This window comes from Dipodomys merriami, unplaced genomic scaffold, assembly GCF_024711535.1.
Source record: "Dipodomys merriami isolate MVZ:Mamm:240054 unplaced genomic scaffold, mDipMer1.0.p SCAF_4, whole genome shotgun sequence".
In the NCBI taxonomy this organism is placed as follows: Eukaryota; Metazoa; Chordata; class Mammalia; order Rodentia; family Heteromyidae; genus Dipodomys; species Dipodomys merriami.
The window spans coordinates 60518711-60543098 of NW_027205603.1; the positions used below are offsets into that span (position 1 = coordinate 60518711).

The 24388-nt window shown below is 42.3% G+C and overlaps 1 protein-coding gene across 3 annotated transcripts in view; it reads left to right on the plus strand.

The window, feature by feature from the left end:
* Positions 1-5783: 5783 nt before the first annotated feature.
* Positions 5784-24388, plus strand: part of Ints8 (integrator complex subunit 8) — a 61008-nt gene continuing 42403 nt past the window's right edge. Inside the window, exons 1-8 of one of the 3 annotated variants that reach the window (XM_069991087.1) lie at positions 5784-6059; positions 7385-7559; positions 9891-10031; positions 10322-10393; positions 11331-11382; positions 15008-15190; positions 20326-20433; positions 23521-23676. In XM_069991087.1, the coding sequence (XP_069847188.1) occupies positions 5930-6059; positions 7385-7559; positions 9891-10031; positions 10322-10393; positions 11331-11382; positions 15008-15190; positions 20326-20433; positions 23521-23676 (1017 nt within the window). In that variant the 5' untranslated portion in view covers positions 5784-5929. Of the gene's footprint in view, positions 6060-6238; positions 6260-6816; positions 6831-7384; positions 7560-9890; positions 10032-10321; positions 10394-11330; positions 11383-15007; positions 15191-20325; positions 20434-23520; positions 23677-24388 lie in introns of those variants that run through there. The other 2 variants (XM_069991088.1, XM_069991089.1) reach the window with 2 other exon arrangements.

A 24388-nucleotide genomic window follows, 5' to 3' on the forward strand; every position in this document is an offset into this window, starting at 1 on the left:
TTAATACCTTAAATAAAATTAGATGTGAAAATTGCAAAGGAATACATAATATGACTCAAATTATTTTCTGTCAAGTAAAATTTCTGAACATTATATTTATTTGTTTCCATGATAAAAAGGACATATTGAAACAAGATTTGTTGAGTTTAGTATAAAGGTCTCCTTGCATAATAACCACTGTTTAAAATCTCTAGAATGTGCAACATCTTATTGTCAGTATGCATAATCCTATGTGTAGTTTTATGAGAAATTCATTTAACTTGTGACTACTGAGTATATTTAGTGAACTAGCAATATCACAAAGAAATATACATATCGGCCTGGGAAGGTGGCTCAGTGGTAGAGCACTTGCCTTGCAGGTATGAGGCCCTGGGTTCCATTCCTCAGCACCACATAAGCAAAAAGAAAGAAGCCGGAAGTGGCGCTGTGGCTCAAGTGGTAGAGCGCTAGCCTTGAGCTGAAGAGCTGAGGGACAGCTCCCAGGCCCAGAGTTCAGGCCCCACGACCGGACCCAAAAAAAAAAAAAAGGAAAGAAATACATATCAAATTTATAGTGAAATAGCTCAAACTGCCTTTTCACATTTTAACAGCTTTTTGTTAATAGCTTTTAACAGATTAATACAATTGCCTTTATAAGTATTTTAACCTCTGAATCAATCTAAATATGTTTTGATTAAATATGCTCCTCTTTTTTTTTTTTTTTTTTTTTTTTTGGGTTCGGTCATGGGGCCTGAACTCTGGGCCTGGGCACTGTCCCTCAGCTCTTCAGCTCAAGGCTAGCTCTCTACCACTTGAGCTGCAGCACCACTTCTGGCTTTTTTCTTTTTGCTTATGTGGTGCTGAGGAATTGAACCCAGGGCCTCAGGCATGCAAGGCAAGCGCTTTACCACTGAGTCACCTTCCCAGCCCCAATATGCTCCTCTTTCAATGTTACAGTTTTGCAAAATATAGGAAATTTAGGTTGGGCCCTGGTGGCTCATGCCTATAAATCCTAACTACTCAGAAGACTGAGATCTGAAGGTCTAGTTTGAAGCCTTCCTCTGCAGAAAAGTCCAAGTTCATAAGACACCTAAAAATAAATAGCAGGGCTGGGAAGGTGGCTCAGTGGTAGAGCGCTTGCCTCACATGCATGAGGACCTGGGTTCGGTTCCTCAGCACCACATAAGCAGAAAAAGCCAGAAGTGGCACTGTGGCTCAAGTGGTAGAGTGCTACCCTTAAGCTAAAGAGCCGACGGACAGCGCCCAGACCCAGAGTTCAGGCCCCAGGGCCGACAAATAAATAATAAATAAATAGCAGAAACCCAGATGTAGATGTGTGGCTCAAATAAAAGGAGCACCAGTCTTGAGTGAAAAGCTAGGCAAGCATATGAGTCCCTGAGTACAAGCCACTATACCGGCACAGAAAACCCCAAACTTTAATTTTAGTAAATCTTGTTAAAGAGTTGGGTTACAAGCCAGGCGCCCGTGGCTCACATCTGTAATCCTAGCTACTCAGGAGGCTGAGCTCTGAGGAGCACGGTTCAAAGCCAGCCCGGGCAGGAAAGTCTGTAAGACTCTTATCTCCAATAAACCAGGCCCAGAGTTCAAGCCCCAGGAAGCCCCAAGACCAACCAAAAAAAAGTTGGGTTACAAAGTAACTCATTTCAGATTTTGTAACATTCTAGAATGAAATTCTTACTGGACCTGGTAGCTCATTGTATAATGTCAGCCCTGGGGATACTGAGGCAGGAGAACCAGGTTCAAGGCCATCCCAGAGTACAGAATGAGACCTTGTCTCAAAACTAAAACCATACTAACCAGTCACCTTTGGAAGATAAGTAACTACCTACCAACTCACTACCTTGAAAATATATAGAGAAGAATTCAAAATTTTTTTATTGTGAAAATACTGTACAGAGGGGTTACAATTACATGGGCAAGATAATGAGTACATTTCTTATCAAGCATTGTAGCCTCCTCCTTTGTTTCCCCTTCCCATCCCTTCCCATCCTCCCCCCCACATCAAAGTTGTAAAGTTCATTTTTCCATATAACGACTTGTACATCTTGAAATACAGTTCCTGTACCATGCAACTCATCTGCTTGAAGTGTACAGTTCAGTGGTTTTAGTAATACAATTGCATAATTGTCAACACAATTCTTGTTTTATTATCATAAAAATGATATACAGAGGGGCTACAGTTACGTAAATCAGGTAAAGAGTTATTTCTTTTTGGACAGTGTCAGCCTTTCTCTTGCTGTCTCCCAAGTGTTTCCCTACCATAACTATCACAAGTTGTATAGTTCATTTTCTTTTTTTATTATTAATATTATAAAAGTGATACACAGAGGAGTTAAAGTTATTTAAGTCAGGTAATGAATACTGTATATTTCCTTTCAAATAATGTCATCAGCCGGGCGCTGTTGGCTCATACCAGTAATTCTAGCTACTCAGGGCTGAGATCTGAGGATTATGGTTCAAAGCCAGCCCGGGCAGGAAAGTCCATGAGACTCTTATCTCCAATAAAAACCACTAGAAAACCGGAAGTGGTATTGTGGCTCAAATGGTAGAGTGCTCGCCTTGAGCTGAAGTGCTGAGGGATAGCGCCCAAGCCCAGAGTTCAAGCCACACAACTGACCAAAAACAAACAAATTATCTCTTTTCTAGCTCTCCTAGTTTTTACTTCCCATCCCCCCACCACAAGTTGTATAGTTCATTTTAAACATAGTGTCTAATGAGTACTGTTGCTGCATTTGTTCATCCTTTGTCCCTCTATTTCTGTGCCCCCTCTTATTCTCTCAAAGACAGATAAATCAAACAAGGTATCACTACAATTTAAGACATTTTTGTCATCCCCTAAAGAAGCCCATGTTGTTTGTCAAACCCAACCACCGAAGTTTAGGTTACCATTACTAATCTAACTATAATACATCTGCCTATTTTGGGATATTTTATATGAATAAAATCATGTAATTCTGTCTCTCCCTGTCCCCTCATGGGGCTTGAATTTTGGACCTCATGCTCTTGTTTAGCTTTTGCTCCCTGCTGGCACTGGACCACTTTAGCCACTGCTCCATTTCTGGCTTTTTTGTTGCTTAATTGCAGATAAGAGTCAGATTTATCTGCCCAGGCTAGTTTATAACTTTTACATAACCATCAGCATATGCCTACTGTATTTCCTTTTACATTGAGTTATTTGTTCAGGCACTGTACATGAGTAAAAAGATAGAAAATTAGTAATGGACACTTCATTACAAGGATTTTAAGTTCATTGCTTGTTATAAAATCCAGATTGTGGCCATTCTAGATATCATAAGTATCTTGGGAACAGATAAAGGAAAGTGAAAACCTTTAGCTCCAGCTCCATAGGCAAGTATTTGCAGTCATTGTGAAATGCAGGTCTACATACTAAATAAAACGATTTATTGTTTGACAAATATTGGGTGCTTGCTAAAGGTACTAGGTAGCTGGTGTAACCACTGCCCTGCTTACTACACATCTCCCCCCATATCCATACCATCAGTGTTATCACCAAAGTAAACAGTTCACCAGGTAACTACTAAGTGAGAATAGTGATATAATTATCTTTTGAAAACATAAGCAGGGAAGGCTTTAGAGAAACTTATAAGTAATATTAGCTATAGAACTCATTATTTTCATAAGTCTAAGAAGATGTGATTCAATTAGATATTACAGAATAATTTGAACAAGGAAAACTTGGTTCCAACTACCAGCCTCCGGTCACATTCTTTAATCCAAATGGGAAAGTATGGGGAAGAAGTGATGTTACCTTGGTTGCATAGTGCTAGATATGGACGTTATACCAAAGTGCCACAAGGTGGCAGTGCAATCAGTCAGTATAGATTTCCTCCATCTCCAAAGTATTTTACTCAGTGAGGTTTTTAAATTTTTCATTCATAACAATTATATTTGTTTTAAAAAGAAATCTCAAAGCAGGGCTTGGAAATTGGCTCAGTGGTAAAGTGGTAGAGTGCTTGCCTTGCATGCATGAGGCCCTAGGTTCAATTCCTCAGCACCACATAAGCAGAAAAAGCTGGAAGTGGCACTGTGGCTCAAGTAATAGAGCGCTAGCCATAAGTTTAAGAGCTGAGGGACAGCTCCCAGACCCAGAGTTCAAGCCCAGGACTGACAAAAAACAAAAAAAACAAAACAAAACAAAACAAAAAAAAATAACTCAAAGCAATGGAATGAATCAATTTGTTTTTGTGTGGCCTTTATGAAAATAATCATCTTGCTGGGCTCTGGTGGTTCATACCTGTAATCCTCGCTACTCAGGAGGCTGAGATCTGAGGATCATGGTTCAAAGCCAGCCTGGGCAGGAAAGTCTGTGATACTCTTATCTCCAATAAACCACTCAGAAAACTGGAAGTGGCGCTGTGGCTCATGTAGTAGATGCTAGCCTTGAGCTGAAGAGCTGAGGGACAGTGCTCAGGCCCAGAGTTCAAGCCCCATGACCAACCAAAAAAAAAAATTAGTAATACATTAGAGTGCCCCCTCCCATCGCTATTGTAGGTCTTCTAATTTCCTACACTTTAATAGGGGTCACAGGGATAGGCCCAGATTTTAGAGGGGAAGAATTCATAACCTAGTAGAATAATGAGAAAGCTAGGAAAGTATGAGAAAATGTTTTAAACTATTATGAAGAAGGAGGATATAATTAGGTACTACTGTTTACTATTAGCATAAACAGAAACAACCTGAATAATTGGCAAACATATACAGCATATGAACTTTGCAAAGTGTTCTACAAATGCACAATCGTTGTCATAAAAATGTTTGCTAGGAGCTGGGTGTGTGATTGGCTTACTCCTGTAATTTTAGTTATTCAGGAGGCTGAGATGTGAGAATTGAGGCTTAAAGCCAGCTCAGGCAGAAAAGTCCGTGAGACTCTTGTCTTCAATTAATCCCCCCCCAAAAAAATCCGGAAGTGGAGCTGTGTTCAAGCAGTGGAGCACTAGCCTTAAGCACAAAAGCTTAGGGACAGTGCCCAGGCCCTGAGTTCAAGCCCCAGGACCAACGTGCGCGCGCACACGTACACACACACACACACACACACACACACACACTTGATTACCATCTCATTTGTGAAACTTTCCTTGTACTTGCTGGGCGTCATAGTGTTGCACATTGACAACTTCTTGGAAGCCTGAGGCAGAAAGGATCACATCACTCCACGAATTAGAGAACAGCCTGGTCAGCATTGTAAGAGCTTATTTCCAAAACGAAAACAAAAAGCCCTGGTGGCTTGCACCTGTAATCCTAGCTAATCGGGGGGCTGAGATCCGAGGGATCAATTTTAGATGCCAGCCCAATCAGAGAAAGCTGCGAAACGATTTCCAAAAATAGCAAGCAAAAAGCAGGCAGCATGACTCAAGTAGTTAAAACAGCCAGGAGCCAGAGAATGGAAGGCGAATGCCAGGCCCTTGAGGCCAAGCCCCAGTACAGGCACATGCATGCCCACACAAACACACAGAGAGTATTAGTGAATCCTGAGAAGTAGCCGAAAAGTTGGAAATCACTGTAGGAGTCTATCGTCCAGGTAACAAACAGTAAGGGAACTCCTGTGGACAGGAGATAGGTGGAAGGAAATCTCGGAAATATCACCAGCGTCAACCTCTCTTTCAAGAAAACAACAATGTTGCCGGCTTCAAACCCAGCCGTCTCCCTTAGCAACCGCAGGAGGTGTGGTTTGGCGATTAGTCCCGCCCCTTCTTTCCAATACGAACAACGATTGGTCCTGGGGCGCAGGGAGGTGACTCCTTCTCCTCCCGGCTGGTGGCGCCGCCATCTTGGGTAGTGTGAGTTGTGCGGACGTTCTGAACGCCGCTACCCGCTCGGCGGGTTCTTCCGACCGCAGGCCCGGGGTCCTCATCCGAACGTCAGGTTGGAGTCGGGCAACGCCTCTGGGGGCAGCGGCGGCGGGGGCAGGATGAGCGCGGAGGCGGCGGACCGGGAGGCGGCCACCTCCAGCCGGCCCTGCACCCCGCCGCAGACCTGCTGGTTCGAGTTCCTGCTGGAGGAGTCGCTGCTGGAGAAGCATCTGCGCAAACCGTGCCCAGGTGAGGCGGCGCTCGGCCGCGGCGGGGCGGAGCCCGGGCCGGGGCTGGGGCGCGCGCGGCCCGCGGCGCTCCCGGCCCGCTGGGCTCGAGCCCTGGTCCTGTCGCGGCCTGGAGAGCGCGGCGGGAGCGAGGCCCTGACTCGACCCGCGCCCGGCCGGGACGCCTGGGCGGCGGGCGGGAGGAAAGCCCCAGACAAAGACGTAAGCATCCCCGTCGGGGTTGTTTCCCGCCGGGGCTTCAGCCCGGGAGATCGGGTCTGGGAGAGGCTCGGATCTGGAGGGCTGAACGGAGCCGTCTCCGTACAGAAGATGGTGCTGACCCTCAGCTCGCCGCCGCCGCCGCCGTTTCTTATGTGGCTTATCTAAAATTGGGCTATGTGTGCAAATCTTTGAAAGTAGAAACTGCGGTGCCACTGCCTCGTGGTGTTTGTGTAGCGAGGCTTCACGGTCGCCTACCATCCCACTTGATCGCGTGCGGCCGGGGAAGGGAGGAATTACCACAAAACCAGCAACTCTGCAGAGAGGTAAAGGCTGCGAAAGGTAAACTCCATCCCGGCACTTTTTTGCTGAGTTCGAGTTCAAGTGTTCAGCCTATTGACGGGCCTGGAGACAAGGATGCGAGGAGTCGTTAAGGGGGTCAGTTTTATCACCTGAGACTCCGTCCTTTGGTTCATTCCTCGGACACATTCGTTGAGTTGATTACAGAGTGCCAGTCACTGCTTAATAGTTCACATCATTTACCTCGCTTAATTAAGTCTTCAAAATGTGTGAGGTAGGTGGTATTGCTCTGTTTTCCATTGGAGGGAACAGGTGCACAGAGGCAATTCAGTGGAGGTCCCCTAATTAAGTGTGAAATAATACTCTTTCAACTAATTGGCCGTGATCCCTTGCGGAACTGGGAATCTGTAACTGTTACGTTCTTTCCTAGAGGTGCTTTGTTCTGCATTTTTTTTTTTTTTTTGAGTCTGCCCTAGGGCTTAAAATTCAGGACCTGGACACTCGCTGTCCCTGAGCTTTTTGGCTCTAGGCTAAGTGGTCTACCACTTTGAGCCCTAGCTCCACTTTTGTTTTTTTCTGGGGGTTAATGGGAGATAAGAGTCTCACCGATTTTCCTGTCCCGGCTTGCTTGGAACCTTGATCCTCAGATCTCAACCTTCAGAGTAATCTAGGATTACTGGCCTGAGACATAGGCGCCTGGCCTGCACTAACTATTCCTTGCTCCTTTCTACCCTTCCAGATCATCCACTTTGACTCTGGCGCGTAGTTTTTCTGACTTTTAATACATTTTATAATTAAAACTTTTATCTTTTTTTTTTTAACTCCTAGATCCTGCACCAGTTCAACTTATAGTTCAGTTTTTGGAACAGGCTTCCAAACCTTCAGTTAATGAACAAAACCAAGTTCAACCGCCACCTGATAACAAGAGAAATCGAATTTTAAAGCTTCTTGCTCTTAAGGTTGCTGCACATTTGAAGTGGGACCTAGATATATTAGAGAAAAGGTATAAAGATTTAAGTGAAATTTCATCTGGAATACTGTTTAGATATCTTGGTTTATTTTGTATGTTTTTATGATATTGGACCTTAGGATGAGAATTTTTCTGTATGTTCTTAGCAAAATATGCCTGTATTTTCCAAACAGTCTAACGGGATTTAAAACTAGTTATGCCTATAGCACCAATGCTTAGGAGGCTGAGGCAGGAAGATCAGGAGTTAAGAGGACAGACTGGGCAACATAGGGACTTTTTTTGTGTGTGTGCTAGTCTTGGGGCTTGAACTCAGGGCCTTGGCACTTCCTTGAGCTTTTGCTCAAAGCTAGCACTCTAACCCTTGAGCCACAGCGCCACTTCTGGCTTTTTCTGAGTATGTGGTACTGAGGAATTGAATCCAAGGCTTCATGTATTGGAGGCAAGCACTCTTATCACTGAGCCACATTCCCAGCCCAACCTAGTCTTAAAAAGCAAACCAGTCCTTTGAAAGTTAGATGAATTTAAGAATGCTTTAAGATATGGACTTTATGTTAGCAGTAATAAACCAACTTACTATTATTTTAGATATAGAAACTAGAGAAAATCCACACCTAAATTATTTAAAAATGTTTCAATGGACTTACATATCTGAACAAAATAAATACTAATAGTGTTGTATGATATTATGCTTTGTTGTTGAATATATCAGTTAATGTTAGTATCTCCCAACCTATTAAAAAACTGATTCAGGGGCTGGGAAGGTGGCTCAGTGGTAGACTGCTTGTCTTGCATGCATGAAGCCCTGGGTTCAATTCCTCAGCACCACATAAGCAGAAAAAGCCAGAAGTGGTGCTGTAACTCAAGTGGTGGAGCGCTAGCCTTGAGCTGAAGAGCTGAGGGACAGCGCCCAGGCCCAGAGTTCAGGCCCATGACTGACAAAAAAAAAAGAAAGAAAGAAAAAAAAAAAAACTGATTCAAAAGCCAGTGCTGGTGGCTCACGCCTGTCATCCTAGCTACTCAGGAGGCTGAGATCTGAGGATCATGGTTCAAAGCCAGCCCGGGCAGGAAAGTCTGAAAATCTTATCTCCAAAAAGACCACAGAAAACCGGAAGTGGCGCTGTAGCTCAAGTGGTAGAGTGCTAACCTTGAGCTGAAGAGCTGAGGGACAGCACCCAGGCCCAGAGTTCAAGCCCCATGACTGACCAACAACAATAAAAACTGATTCAAATTAGTGTTTCTTTGCTTTAAAACAAAAACTTCAGGGCTATGATTAGAAAATGATTCGCTTTAATTTCCTTTTTCTCACAATTAAAAAAATGCTTTATAGAAAATACATAAAAATTTTGAAAATGGAAGTAATTTGGAAAAACATTAATTTTTTTTTTTTTTTTTTTGGCTGGGGGGTTGGGGAGGAGGGTGTAGTCATGGGGCTCAAACTCTGGGCCTGGGCCCTGTCTCTGAGCTCTTCAGCTCAAGCCTAGCATTCTAACACTTAAACCACAGTGCCACTTCCAGTTTTCTGGTGATTAATTGGAGATAAGAGTCTTACAAATTTTCCTGCCTGGCTTTGAACCGTAATCCTGAGATCTCAGCCTCCTGAGTAGCTAGGATTACAGGTGTGAGCCACCAGCGCCCGGCTAGAACAGTAACTGTTTTTTTTTTTTTGTCGGTCATGGGGCTTGAACTCTGGGCCTGGGCGCTGTCCCTCAGCTCTTCAGCTCAAGGCAAGCGCTCTACCACTTAAGCTACAGCGCCACTTCCGGCTTTCTGGTGGTTTTATTGGAGATAGGAGTCTCACAGTCTCTCCTGCCCGGGCTGGCTTTGAACCACGATCCTCAGATCTCAGCCTCCTGAGTAGCTAGGATTACAGGCGTGAGCCACCAGCGCCCGGCTAGAACAGTAACTTTTAACCTTGTTTTTTTCTTCCTATGCTTTTGTTATTTTTTGCAGGGCTGGGTTAAACCCAAGGCTTCACTCATTCTAGGCAAGTATTCTACTGCTAAGCCACAACCCAGTCCTCATATTTTATACACAGTTATGCTTTTTTTGGGGGGGGGGAAGGAGATGCAATATGAAATATTTAAAATTTCAGAAGAGTAGAAGTTAGAAATAAGATTAGTTATCAGTTGCTAATAGTTGCTAATAGAATTTATCTAGTTTTTTCTTTTTCTTTTTTTTATTTAGGATAGGGTCTTTATAGCCTAGGCTAGCCTTGTCTTCTCAGCTTCCCAAAGTGCTGGCATTATAAGCTGGTGCCACCATGCCCAGCTCAGTATATTACCTGCTTTAGTGTTTAAATTTTTTTTATAATCTTTTGAAGTTTTTGTTCTTAGCTAACATGCAAACATGTTATCTTTTATTAAGTTTATCTGTTCCAGTATTGAACATGCTACTAAATGAGTTGCTGTGCATCAGTAAAGTTCCTCCTGGGACAAAGCATATAGACATGGATCTTGCTACTTTACCTCCAACCACTGCCATGGCTATTCTTCTCTACAACCGATGGTAAATTGTTTCATAAACTCAGAATTATGTTGGGTAACTCCTGCTTAATGGCACTGTTCTTGGCTTTTAAGAGTATACTTGTACGGGTCCCCTGTCTCAGGCATCTTTCAGAGGATTTTGGGACACTGACACTGTCAGTGGATAAATTTGTGAAAAGCATGCCTCTGAGAATGTGGCTGGCATAATGGTTACATGTCAAAGCTCCAGATCCTTTCTAATACTTCTGAGTAGTACTTGAAAAATAATTGAAGTGATGGTTCTATTAATTTTTTTCCCTATCTTTTATTCAGGGCAATTAGGACAATTGTTCAAAGTAGTTTTCCTGTCAAACAAGCAAAACCTGGACCTCCTCAGTTAAGTGTGTAAGTTGGCTGATAATGACCTTTATTTGGTATTTCATCAGAATTTTAAATTTTGCAAGTTTTTAATTTTGTCTGTCCTGGGGCTTGAACTCAGGGCCTGGGTGCTGTTTCTAAGCTTTTTTGCTCAAGGCTAGTTAGTGCTCAACCACTTTGAGCCACAGCATTTTTATGGTGGTTAACTGGAGATAACAGTCTCGTAAACTTTCTTTCCCCTTCTGGCTTTGAACCATGACCCTCAAATCTCAGCCTTTTTTTTTTTTTTTTTTGGGTCCTGTCGTGGGGTCTGAACTCTGGGTCTGGGCGCTGTCCCTCAGCTCTTCAGCTCCAGGCTAGTGCTCTACCACTTGAGCCACAGAGCCACTTCCGGCTTTTTTCATTTTGCTTATGTGGTGGTGAGGAATCGAACCTAGGGCCTCAGGCATGCAAGGCAAGTGCTCTACCACTGAGCCATCTTCCCAGCCCCAAATCTCAGCCTTCTGAGTAGTATATTATACTAAGGATTTTTTTTTCAATGCAGTGTAAATGAGAAACTACCATAAATTAATGAGTATCACAATATAATACTCTCACACAAGAGTGGAAATGTCACAGTGAAATCCCCACCTATGAATAATATATGCTACTAAAAACAATAGCCAGACACCAGTGGCTCAGGCTTGTAATCCTAGCTATTCAGGAGGTTGAGATCTGAGGGTTGCATACGGAAGCCAACCCAGTCAGGAAAGTCTGTGAGACTCTTACCTTCAATAAAGTACTCAGAAAAGGCAGGAAGTGGCACTATGGCTCAAGTAGTAGAGGACTAGCCTTGAGCCCAAGAAGCTCAGGGACATTGCCTAGGCCCACAACAACAAAAAACAATAACTCACTTTTATGCTCTAAATTTAGAATTTTTGTTTTGAGGACAGCATTTCAATAATTTTAATCATTTCTCTTATAGTATGAATCAGGTGCAACAAGAAAAAGAACTGACAGAAAACATTTTAAAAGTGGTAAGTATTGACATTTCAGGGACACATTTTTAACATGTATCAATGCACCTTCTCATCTTATAAGGTATGTGAGAGTTATCAAGGTCTTGGTGCATTGTCAGTTTTTTTTTTGTTTTTTTTTTTGTGGGAGTAGTACTGGGACTTAAACTTGGGGCTTTATACTTCAGCCACATTTCTACTTGTTTTGCTCTGATTATTTTTGAGATAAAGGTCTTGTTCTTTTGCCCAGGCCAGCTGGAACCTTGATCTTCCTGTGTATACTTCCCCAGTAGCTGTGATGACAGGTCTATGCCATCACACCCAACTTCTGCCCCCCTCTTCCCTCTCTTTTCCTTCTTTTCCTCTTTCTCCTCCATCCTTCCCTCCTTTTCTCCCTTCTTTTCTCTTTCCCGTCTTCTCTTTTTTTCAGTTGAGTTGGGGCACAAGACCTTTCTGCCTGAGGATTGGCCTGCAACCCCATTTTTCTTCATTTCAGCATCCTGAATAGCTAGGATTATAGGTGTGAGCTACCAGTGCTCTGACTTCCTCATTTTTAGTTGTAGACTAGAGCTAATGCCATATTCAAATTTTACAAGTTTTCAACTATAATGATAGATTGCTTTATTACCAGTATTTCATGAAATTTTAACATAGATAAGAATTGAACTTCAGGTGATTATATTCTTTTGGATTTCCTAAAACTTCTGTAATAAATGTTTTATATGTTATATTTTTCAGCTGGACATAGTATCTCAAGTCTGTAGCTACTTGGGAGGCAGAGATTGAGTGAAATTGGTTTTAGGCTAGCCTAGACAAAAAGTTGATGAGATTCCAAATCAACCTTTGTGTTGCAGGGGAAGCACAATGACTGGATTCGTGCCTATCACCTGCAGCCTCGTGGGGCAGCACAAACAGAAGGATCACAGCTCAGACTGACTTAGATATACAACACAAGCTATCTCAGAAATAGCTATGTATGTGGAAGAGTGATAGAGGAAGTGAAGTTGGTCAGGATATATATTGTATACATGTGTGGGAATGTTTCACTGAAACTCATACAGCTAATGGTTGTGTTGTGTTTTGTTGTTGTTGTTTTTTTTTTTAAATTCAGGGACTGAGGGCTTTCCCTTAGCTTTTTTTTGCTCAAAACCTCTACTTCTGGCTTTTTGTTGATTTCCTTCCTGGGCTGGCTTTGAACCACAATCCTTAGATCTCAGCCTTCTGAATAGTTAGGTTTAAAGGTGTGAGGTACCAATGCTCAGCTCATCATCATCTTTTTTCTTTCTTTTTAAAAATGTTATTGTTACTGTAAAGGTGTTGTACAGAGGGGTTATAGTTAAGTCAGGTACTGAGTATATTTCTTTTTGAGCAGTGTGTCAACCTCTTCCCTTGTTTTCTCATAGTTTTCCTTTTTTTTTTGGGGGGTCTGGTTGTGGGCCTGAACTCTGGGCCTGGGCGCTGTCCCTCAGCTCTTCAGCTCAAGGCTAGTGCTCTACCACTTGAGCCACAGTGCCACTTCCAGCTTTTTTCCTTTTTGCTTATGTGGTGCTGGGGAATCGAACCCAGGGCCTCATGCATGCAAGGCAAGTGCTCTACCACTGAGCCACCTTCCCAGCCCAGTTTTCCTTTTTTCTTACTGTGCTTGTCCTAGGGTGTGAGCAGTCCTGTGGCTTGAACTTTGGGCCTGGGGGCTGTCCCTGAGCTTTTTCACTCAAGGCTAGTGCTCTACCACTTGAGCCACAACTCCACTTAAGCTTTTTTTCTTAAAGTGACTAATTAGAGATAAGACACTCAAAGCCTTTCCTTTCCTGCCTGGGCTGGCTTGAACCAACATCCTCAGATCTCAGCCTCCTGAATAGCTAGGATTACAGGTGTGAGCCACCAGTACCTGGCTTCCTTGAGTTTTTTTGCTCAAGGATAGCACTCTACCACTTGAGCCACAGCCACATATCTGGTGTTTTGATGGTTAATTGGAAATAAAGAGTCTCCAATTAACCCTCAGAAAGTGTGATCTTACATATTTGTAATCCTCTCAGTAGGCTAAAATAGGAGTGTCTCAAGTTTGAGGCCAGCTTGAGCTACATAGTGAGTGATCTCTTAAAATTCTTTTTCTTTTCTTTTCTTTTTTTTCCCCTGTCGTGGGGCTTGAACTCTGGGCCTGGGCACTGTCCCTCAGCTCTTGAGCTCAAGGCTAGCGCTCTACCACTTGAACCACAGCTCCACTTCTGGTTTTCTGGTGGTTTATTGGAGATAAGAGTCTCACAGATGTTCCTGCCCAGGCTGGCTTTGATCTGCGATCCTCAGATCCCAGCCTCCTGAATTGCTAGGATTATAGGCGTGAGCCACCAGCACCTACCTTAAATTATTTTTCATTATTCTGTTTTTGAAAAACCATTTTTTCCCACATTTACTGTTTTCTGATTTTGCAGTAGGAACTTAGGTTTTTTTTTTTTTGTTTGTTTTTTTGGTCTGGTCGTGGGGCTTGAACTCTGGGCCTGGGCGCTGTCCCTCAGCTCTTCAGCTCAAGGCTAGCACTCTACCACATGAGCCATAGCGCCATTTCCAGCTTTTTCCTTCTTATGTGGTGCTGGAGAATTGAACCCAGGTCCTCATGCATGCAAGGCAAGTGCTCTACCACTGAGCTACCTTCCCAGCCCACCCCCCTTTTTTTTTGTTTTGTTTTTTTGGGTCCGGTCGTGGGGCCTGAACTTTGGGCCTGGGTGCTGACCCTCAGCAATTCAGCTCAAGGCTAGCACTCTACCACTTGAGCCACAGCGCCACTTCTGGCTTTTTTTCTTTTTTGCTTATGTGGTGCTGAAGAATCGAACCCAGGGCCTCAAGCATGCAAGGCAAGCGCTCTACCACTGAGCCACCTTCCTAGCCCTTTTTGGTTATTTTTTTGGGGCCTCTATTTCTGGCTTTTAGCTGGTTAGAGGTAAGTTTCATAGACTTTTCTGCCTGGGCTAGCTTGGAATTGTGATACTCTGATCTCAGCCTCCTGAGTATAGTATAGCTAATGTTCCAGCTATACTGGTGCCTGGTAGAACTTACTCTTGTTTTTTTTTGCCAATCCTGGGGCTTGAACTCAGGGCCTGGGTACTGTCCCTGAGCCTTTCTGTGCTCAATGCTAGCACTCTACCACTTGAACCACAGCGCCACTTCCTGCTTTTCCTGTTTATGTGGTACTGAGGAATCAAACCCAGGGCTTCATGCATGCTAGGTAAGCACTGTACCACTAAGGCACATTCCCAGCCCCAACTTACTCTGTTTTGAAAACTTAAAAGATATATTTACTTTTGTTCTGTTTGATGTTTTTGTTTTGTTTTGGTTGTGGGGCTTGAACTCAGGGCTTGGGCGTTGTTTGAGCCTCTTTGTGCTCAATGCTAGCGCTCTACCACTTGAGCCACAAGAGCACTTCTGGTTTTTGAGTTTCGGAGATGAGTCTCACAGGGACTTTTCTGCCTTGGCTGACTTCGAACTGTCTAAGTAGTTAGTATTACAGGGGTGAGCCACTGGTTCCTGGCACTTGGTAGACTTTTTAAAAATAACTAGCTCATTACACTAAGCTACTGAAAATACTGTATGTAATTTTTGGATTAGTATAATCAGTTACTATACTTGTATTTTGTTTATTGAATTTTTACAGCTAAAAGAACAAGCTGCTGATTCTATTTTGGTACTAGAGGCAGCTCTAAAATTAAACAAGGATCTTTATGTTCACACGATGAGAACTCTAGATTTATTGTCTATGGAACCAGGCATGGTAAATGGAGAAACCGAGAGCTCTACTGCTGGATTGAAAATCAAAACTGAGGAAATGCAGTGCCAGGTATGTATTTCTGTATGGCAAATTCGTGGAAAAGTTTCCTGAAAGTCTTTCATGATTATCCTATTATTGAATTAGCATTTATTTCTGCTTTGGCTATCATTCTAACTCATACTTTGCAATTCTAGTGTATAATTTTTTTTTTGTTGATCGTGGGGCTTGAACTCTGGGCCTGGGTGCTGTCCCTCAGCTCTTCAGCTCAAAGCGAGCACTCTACCACTTGAGCAACAGCACCACTTCCGGTTTTCTGGTGGTTTATTGGAGATAGGAGTCTCACGGTCTCTCCTGCCTGGGCTGGCTTTGAACCACGATCCTCAGATCTCAGCCTCCTGAGTAGCTAGGATTACAGGCGTGAGCCACCAGCGCCCAGCTCTAGTGTATAATTTTTATAAAACTTCTCTTCAGGTTTTTGTAAAGCCAGTGCAGGGAAAATTTCGAGAGAGAGAGAGAGAGAGAGAGAGAGAGAGAGAGAGAGAGAAGGAGAGAGGGAGGGAGGGTGTGTGTGTGTGTGTGTGTGTGTGTGTGTGTGTGTGTGTGTGTTTCGAGAGAGAGAGAGAGAAGGAGAGAGGGAGGGTGTGTGTGTGTGTGTGTGTGTGTGTGTGTGTGTGTGTGTGTGTGTGTGTGTGTGTGTGTGTGTGTGTGTGTGTGTGTGTGTGTGTGTGTGTGTGTGTGTGTGTGTGTGTGTGTGTGTGTGTGTGTGTGTGTGTGTGTGTGTGTGTCCGTCCATGGCAGTTCTGGTCATTGAACTCAGGACCTGGGCGCTATCCCTTATCTCTGTTGGCACTATACCACTTAAGCCATAGGTCCCCTTCCTGTATTTGCGGGTTAGTTGGAGATAAGTGTCTCATGGACTTTCTGCCTTGGCCCGGCTTTTAACCTTGATATTCAGGTCTCCAGCCTCCTGAGTAGCAAGGATTAAAGGCACGAGCCACCAGTGCCCACCTTGATTTAACTGCCTTTGAAATAGCTTCCAGTTCTATTTAGGAGACAAGGATTTAAATATTAAATTTAAGTAAATTTATAGCTCATTTGCAGTTTATTCATATAATTGTAAACTTAATTAGAGCAAAAACAATCCCCTCAAAACTGTTATATAGGCCCTTAGGTAAAGTATCCAGTTTTTTAAGGATCTTATTTGTCTGCCTTCTCTAACTTTGGGTTCTAGTTCCTTGATGTATATTGCCAGATACTATTTCATGTTCATGCTGTCTTTTTCCTTAATAGACTATAGACTGAAGTCTGTTTTTTATTTTCTGCAGCTTGCTTCCTAGCATAGAACCTTGAGTATCTTAGAAGGTTTTAAATGTTATTGATCATTTAAAGAGGGCCATTAGATCACAATTTTATTTATTTATGTATTTATGTATTTATTTATGTATTTATTTATTTATTTATTTGGGTCCGGTCGTGGGGCCTGAACTCTGGGCCTGGGCGCTGTCCCTCAGCTCTTCAGCTCAAGGCTAGCGCTCTACCACTTGAGCCACAGCGCCACTTCTGGTTTTTTTCTTTTTGCTTATGTGGTGCTGAGAAATTGAACCCAGGGCCTCAGGCATGCAAGGCAAGTGCTCTACCACTGAGCCACCTTCCCAGCCCTAGATTACAATTTTAAATGCTATTCTTTTCCTTAATTTTGTAAATTTTCATAGCTTCTTTCATCACTATTTCCCATTCTGGAAAGGCCGGAAATAGTAAGACAGTGTTCAGAATGTAATTTTTTTTTGGGGGGGGGTCTGGTTGTGGGGCCTGAACTCTGGGCCTGGGTGCTGTCCCTCAGCTTTTCAGCTCAAGGCTAGCACTCTACCACTTGAGCCACAGCGCCACTTCGGCTTTTTTCTTTTTGCTTATGTGGTGCTGAGGAATTGAACCCAGGGCCTTAGGCTTGCAAGGCAAGTGCTCTACCACTAAGCCACCTCCCAGCCCCCAGAATATAATTTTTGAACTTAGTTGGCTCTGGAGCCAAGACTAATGAGGTGTTGATACTAGGTAACTTTTGATGAAGCTTGCATATAGCTACTATAATATCTTGTAGTCTTTCAGAATCTGCTTAAAGGAAATTAATGTAACACTTCTAGCTTTCACAATATGATAGTTGACAAAATTTAAAAAACATCTAGATGTCCTAGGCAAGCATTTTGGGGGGAAGGGGGGTACAGGTATATCCACTAGTTCTGGGGCTTGAACTTAGGGCCTTGGTATTGTCCCTGAAGCTTTTACTCAAGACTAGCATGCTTACCACAAGAGCAGCAGCTCCACTTTCAGCTTTTTTAGTGGATAATTGGAGATAAGAATCTTAGGGACTTTAATCCCTGAACTGGCTTCAAACCATGATCCTTAGGCTGGGAAGGTGGCTCAGTGGTAGAGTGCTTGCTTTGCATGCATGAGGCCCTGGGTTTGATTCCTCAGCACCACATAAACAGAGAAAGCTGGAAGTGGTGCTGTGGCTCAAGTGGTAGAGCGCTAGCCTTGAGCTGAATAGCTGAGGGATGGCGCTCAGGCCCAGAGTTCAAGCTCTGAGACCAAAATAAATAAATAAACATTTAAAAAAAACCCAAAAAACAAACCATGATCTCCAGCTCCAAGCCTTTTGAGAAGCTAAGATTACAGGTGTGAGCCACCACCACCCAGCAGCAGATATTCTTAATTATACAACCAAGTTACAATTCCTATTTTTTTTAAGAGGCAAATTATTGCTTATACTCATTTCTTGGCATGATAATATTTAAGTATATTCTTTACATTACTAAAATTTACTTAAGACTAAAAGAAAAATATTTCAATCTTTTCCCATAAAATCAAGTATTTCTGTTCTTTAGGGCAGTAAGCTTCATTGTCATACTTTGGTTTTTTGATCTGTTTGACTACTCTTCCCCCTCCCCCCCCCCCTTTTTTTTTTTTTTGCCAGTTCTGGTGTTTGAACTCAGAGCCTGGACACTGTCCTGAACTTATTTTGTTCAAGGCTAGCACTCTACCACTTGAGCCAAAGTGCCACTTCCAGCTTTTTCTGCTTATGTGGTACTGAGGAGTCGAACCCAGGGCTTCATGTATACAAGGCAAGCACTCTACCACTAAGCCACATTCCCATCCACCTTGACTACCTCTTTATAGAATGTTAACTCTTTTAATGACTAGTTATTTACTGCAAGAGAAGAACTTTTTGATATGTTTGTTCTCTGCCTTTGCCTGGAAAGAGGAATTATATTTAACTGTAATATGTGTGTTTGTGTGTGTTGTACATATTTATTGTTCCTTTAGTATGCCTTCAGTACTGATGCAAAGAAGCTTTCTAGAATGAAAACCTGCCAAACAATGTGGGCTAAATAGTGCAAAGCACTCTTGTATGTGCTGACGAGAATTAACCTTGATTTGCTGAATAGGACAGGGCTGTATCCAGAAAATTTAGCAGTAGAGTGGTTCTTTAAGTGGTATACTAGATTAGGAATTTTGTTGTTGTTGTTGTTTTTGTTTTTGCCGGTCGTGGTGTCTGGGTGCTGTCCCTCAGCTCTTCAGCTCAAGGCTAGCACTCTACTACTTGAGCCATAACAGCACTTCCGCTTTTTCTGCTTATGTGGTGCTGAGGAATCAAACCCAGGGTCTCATGCATGCAAGACATGCCACCTTCCCAGCCCCAGATTAGGAATTTTGAATGTAAGTATCCATTGGCTAAGGCTGGTTTGGTATAAGTGGAAATAATGTGTGTGCAATGAAGCTGCTTTTTAGGATATGTGAATGGGAAGTGGAGAAGACTGGTAGGATTAAAATAGAGGACAAGGGCTAGGAATGTGGCTTAGTGGTAGAGTGCTTGCTTTGCATGCATGAAGCCCTGGGTTCAATTTCTCAGTACCACATACACAGAAAAAGCTGCAAGTGGCACTGCAACTCAAGTGGTAGAGTGCTACCTTGAACAAAAGAAGCTCAGGTACATTGCCCAGGCCCTGTGTTCAAGCCCCAGGTCTGGAATACAAAAATAGAGAAGTTTGGAGATAAAATAGGCCAGATTTAGAGATCTCAGGCCAAGAAATTTCTACTTTGTTCTCTTATTGGGGGAATAATTGGAAGTACTTTAGCTAATCAGTTCAATAAGACTGAGAGTGTAGGTACCTCAGTGATAGACTGTCTCCTACACCAAGACAAACAACCTACAACTGATGTTTTAGCCATGCGGAGAAAAGACAAGACTATTTAGGAAGTCTAGGGATCTAGGTTCAAATATAGGTTCGAATGAGGAGTCCATAGAGACGTGGGTTCAAACCACCTCCTAATTCATTTTGTACTTTTTTTTGTTATGTTCTGTACTTTAGTAATCTCCAAATGACCAACTTGAGTAATCTCAGTCATCTTTGAGGTTTACATTCAGTAAATCTGGGCATTAATCTAAGAAAACATTCTTGGAAAAATATTCAAATCTTACAACCAATAAAGGCAACTAGAAAATACTATAGTTTTGTAGGTATTAATTTAAAAGTTTTGTTATACTAGAAATTTGTTCCCCTCCTACTTTGATGGGGGCTCCCAGCATCTGTATTTCTATGTTAGAAGAATTTCCTACCTGTTGAAACTTAGTGGGAAGTTGAACCTGCTTCTCACAAAAGAAATTGAAAGCTCCAGAGCTGGCATTCTCCAGCCTTATACAATTTGAGGGCAGTACGCCACAGACAGATACACTCTCAACTGAATCAGAAGCCTGTAAGTCCAAGTGGTACAATATCTGTTGTGGGGGGTTGCAGCAGTAGTGAACGTTTAAGTACAGTTTCTTGGGGCAGCACTTGTACAATGAAGCTGCTGCTTGTAGTGACTAGTGCTGGTGGCCTCAGTCAACATAAGCTGTTGGCAGTGTTGACACTGTCTGCAGTGGCACCTTCCCTGGGCAAGTTTTGTTTCTTGTCATTGCTCCTTTTCCCTCTTTTGTTTTCCTCACCTAATTCTTTGGCTTTCCCAATAATTCTGTGGCTACATGAAATCCCACCAAAGCCAGTTTTTGTTTTTCTTAAATTATAGTGGTTTCTATTGCATTGCTTAGTGAAATGTTGTTGTTGTTTTTTTCACCTTTATTTTCCCTTATGTTTTCTTTTTATAGAAATAATTCTAAGTTTTTGTCAGCTCATAAAATGTGATTAAATAAGTTATTATTACCATTACAGGTGTGTTATGATTTGGGTGCAGCATACTTTCAGCAAGGCTCCACAAATTCAGCTGTCTATGAAAATGCCAGAGAAAAATTTTTTAGAACCAAAGAACTAATTGCAGAGGTAAATAGCTACATAGGTATATAATATTTGGTCCCCTAAAACATGAGGGTTTTTTTTGTTTTGTTTTGTTTTTGGCTTTAATTTTTCTGAAGATAAAAACCAATGTGGGGGCTGGGAAGGTGGCTCAGTGGTAGAGTGCTTGCCTTGCATGCATGAGGCCCTGGGTTCGATTCATTAGCACCACATAAGCAGAAAAAGCCAGATATGGCACTGTGGCTCAAGTGGTAGAGCACTAGCCTTGAGCTGAAAAGCTGAGGGATAACGCCCAGGCCCAGAGTTCAGGCACCATGATTGACAAAAAACAAAACAAAACCGGGGTTGAGTGGGAAGCTCCTTGATTAAAAAAAAAAAAAAAAAGTAGCATGTATAGGGCCCTGGGTTCAGTTCCTAGCACCAAAAACCTAAAGCTAAAACAAAGTACTGAAAATTGATTATTGGGGGGGGGGGGGGGGAGAGTGGCGGTATGTTGGTGATGGGGCTAGAACTCAGGGCCTGGGCACTGTCCCTGAGCTCTTTTGCTTAAGGCTATTGCTCTACCATTTTGAGCCATGGTTTTCTGATGGTTAATTGGAGATAAGAGTCTTATAGACTTTCTGCCTGGGCTGACTTAGAGCTCAGCCTCCTGAGTAGCTAGGATTACAGGGGTGAGCCACTGGCACCTGGCTCCTTTTTTTTTTTTTTTTAAATTTCATTGTAAAGGTGATGTTGGGGGGCGGGGGGGGGTGAATACATTACAGTTTCCCTTACCTTTTTCTTTCAAGACAAGCACTCAACTACTTGAGCTGTAACTCTACTTTCAGCTTTTTTTTTGGCCATTTCTGAGGCTTGAACTCAAGGCCTGGGTACTGTCCCTGAGCCCTCTCTGTGCTCAAAGCTAGTGTTCTACTGCTTGAGCCACAGCGTCACTTCTGGCTTTTTCTGTTTATGTGGTGCTGAGGAATTGAACCTAGGGCTTCATGCCTCTAGGCAAGCACTCTGCCACTAAGCCATATTCCCAGCCCTGGTTATTTATTTACTTATTTACTTATTTATTTGTAATAGAGTCTTGTGCTTATGCCCAGGCTGGTCTGGACCATGTATGGTCCTGTTTATGCTAACTATGAAGCTAGGATGTCACATAACCCCCCAGCCTGGACTAAACTCACCTATTATTAGTTGAAGATGGGGTTATTGAGAACTTTTTGTAATCTCTTAAGACTTGAGCCATGCTTCTCGCTTGGCTTTTTGCCTTTTGTATTTATTTGTTTACATTTTTATTATTGTGTCAGTCCTGGGGCTTGAACTCGGGGCCTGGGTGCTGTCCCTGAGGTGCTTGTGAACAAGGCTAATGCTCTACCATTTGAACTAAAGCTCTGTTTCCGCCTTTTTGATGGTTAATTGGAGATAAGAGTCTCATGGACTTTCCTGACCAGTTTGGCTTTTAACTGAGAACCTCAGATCTCAGTCTTCTGAGTAGCTAGGAATACAAGTGTGAGCCACTGGTACCTGGCTTGTCTCTTATTTTAAAAGGTGACATCTCATAGACTTTTCTGACTGAGCTGGAATGGAATTTTTTTTGGGGGGAGGGGGGATAATAGGGTAAGGAGTACCAGTTCTGCCTGGAACTTAAACTCCAGGCCTGAACCCTGTTCCTGAGCTTTTTGCTCAAAGCTTTTAGTCTGCCACTTGAGCTACGTTCTTCTTCTGGCTTTTTTGGTGGTTGATTGGAGATGAGTCTCAAGGACTTTACTGCCTAGGCTGGCTTGAAACTACAATCCTCAGATATATATCAGCCTCCTGAGTAACTGGGATAATAGTTGTTATCCACTAACACCTGGCTTGGGTAGAATGCTGATTCTCCATGTCTTAACCTCCTGAGTAGCTAGGATTAAAAGTGTGAGCCACCAGCACCCAGCCATTTCCAGTTTTCTGCTGGTTAGAGATAAGTCTTAGGGATTTGTCTCCCTGGGCTGACTTCCAGCCAGCATCCTTAATAACTCAGCCACCTGAATAAGATTTATAGGTGTAACTATCAGTGCCTGGCTAAAGCTATTTGTTGTTGTTGTTGTTGCTGGTCCTGGTGTATGAACCTCAGGTCTTGTGCACTGTCTCTGAGCATTTTTGTTCAAGGATAGTATCTACCTTCCAAGTCACAGGTATAGTTTCACATTTTTTGGTGCTTATTGGAAATAAGAGTCTCAGTCTTTTCTGCCCTGACTGGCTTTGAACCTAGAGCCTCAGATCTCAGCCTCTTGAGTAGCTAGGATTATAGGTGTGAGCTACTAGCACCCAGCTTAAAACTAAATTTTTTTAATGACTTTTTTTTTTGTCTGTTGTGGGACTTGAACTCTGAGCCTGGGCACTGTCCCTCAGCTCTTCAGCTCAAGGCTAGAACTCTGCCACTTGAGCCACAATGCCACTTTGGGTTTTCTGGTGATTTATTGGAGATAAGAGTCTCACAGACTTTTCCTGCCCTGGCTGGCTTTGAACCATGATCCTCAGGGCTTAGCCTTGTCAGTAGCTAGGATTACAGGTGTGAGCCACCAGCACTCAGCTAAATGACCTATTTAAAACAAAACAAAACAAAAACAACCAACAACAAAAAAACCCAAAAAACAAAAATCTTGATTTCATGGTAACATTTATATTTTTACTTAGTAAGGATGATGCAGAAGTTTTGTTCTACTTTAGATCTCTAATTCATGTTTTTTTGAAATGTGTAGGCTAGTTCTTGGTTATTGTCATACTTAGAATGATGTTCATTTGTTTATGTTGGTCTTAAAACTCTGAACTAGGGGTTGGTGTAAGTCTTTGGAAATGATCAGTAGTTTTGGGTTGGCAGACCTTTTTTGGAAATGATCAGACAGATTATATAGTTTAGATTTTGTGGGTCATGTTCATTTTCTGTTAGATACTCTTGTTTACAATTTTAAGAATCTTACCTCTGAACAACAGTTTTCTCTAAACATTTAACCTTTTCATTTTTTATAGTTCCTCCAGTTTTGAATTTTTTATTATCATTTTCTTATTCTGTTAAAATACACTAAGTGGGTAGCCTATTGTTTCTATTTCATTAATGGATAATGGTGTATAACTCTTACTTTGCAGATAGGTTCATTATCTCTTCATTGTACCATAGATGAGAAGCGGTTAGCTGGCTATTGTCAAGCATGTGATGTTCTTGTACCTTCTTCTGATAGCACCTCTCAACAGTTGACTCCATATAGTCAAGTTCATATTTGTTTGAGATCTGGCAACTATCAGGTAAGATGTATCATGGGATTGCAGTGGTATAGTTGAAAAATTTTAGAAGCCAAACTGACTTAAATTCTCATATATTTATCTATTGTGTGATTTGAGGCAAGTCATGTACTTTCAGATTGCTTAAAAAATAATGATAGTAATTCTGTTTCAGTAGAACTTAATGAAAAAAAATTAGTGAGAAATTCTGCTTAATTATACAAATTTCCCTTATTATTGGTGTTTTTTTTCCCTGAGTTTACTTGGTTTTGTTTTGTGTTTACACCAAGGTGTTACTAGAAAATAAAAACATGAGTACAGTTTCAAGAGCAATCGGCAATGTAATTATAAGCTTAAAAAAATTAGTCAACACAGTAGCTATCTTAGAATCCTAAATTCTTAGTGGTTGACAATTAACTGTGGCATAGCAAATGTCAGGGAGTTGTCTCTGCTAGAGGAAAGTTGTTTTTCTTTCCTTTCTTTGTGCTAGATGCTCACTATTGAGCAAGATGCTAATAGAGATTCTAAAAGTTTCTTGCCATGTGTTCAGCTAGTCTGTTCTACTTCAGTTAGTAGTTTCCCCTTCCTGTATACTAGGTCTCGCTAACAAACTTTTGAAGGATTGCCACACTCTGGTGGTTGAGGCCTGTAATCCTAACTACTTAGGAGGCTGAGATCTGGGGATTGTGGTTCAAATCCAGCTGGAGAAGTAAAGCCCATGAGACTTTGCTCAAAT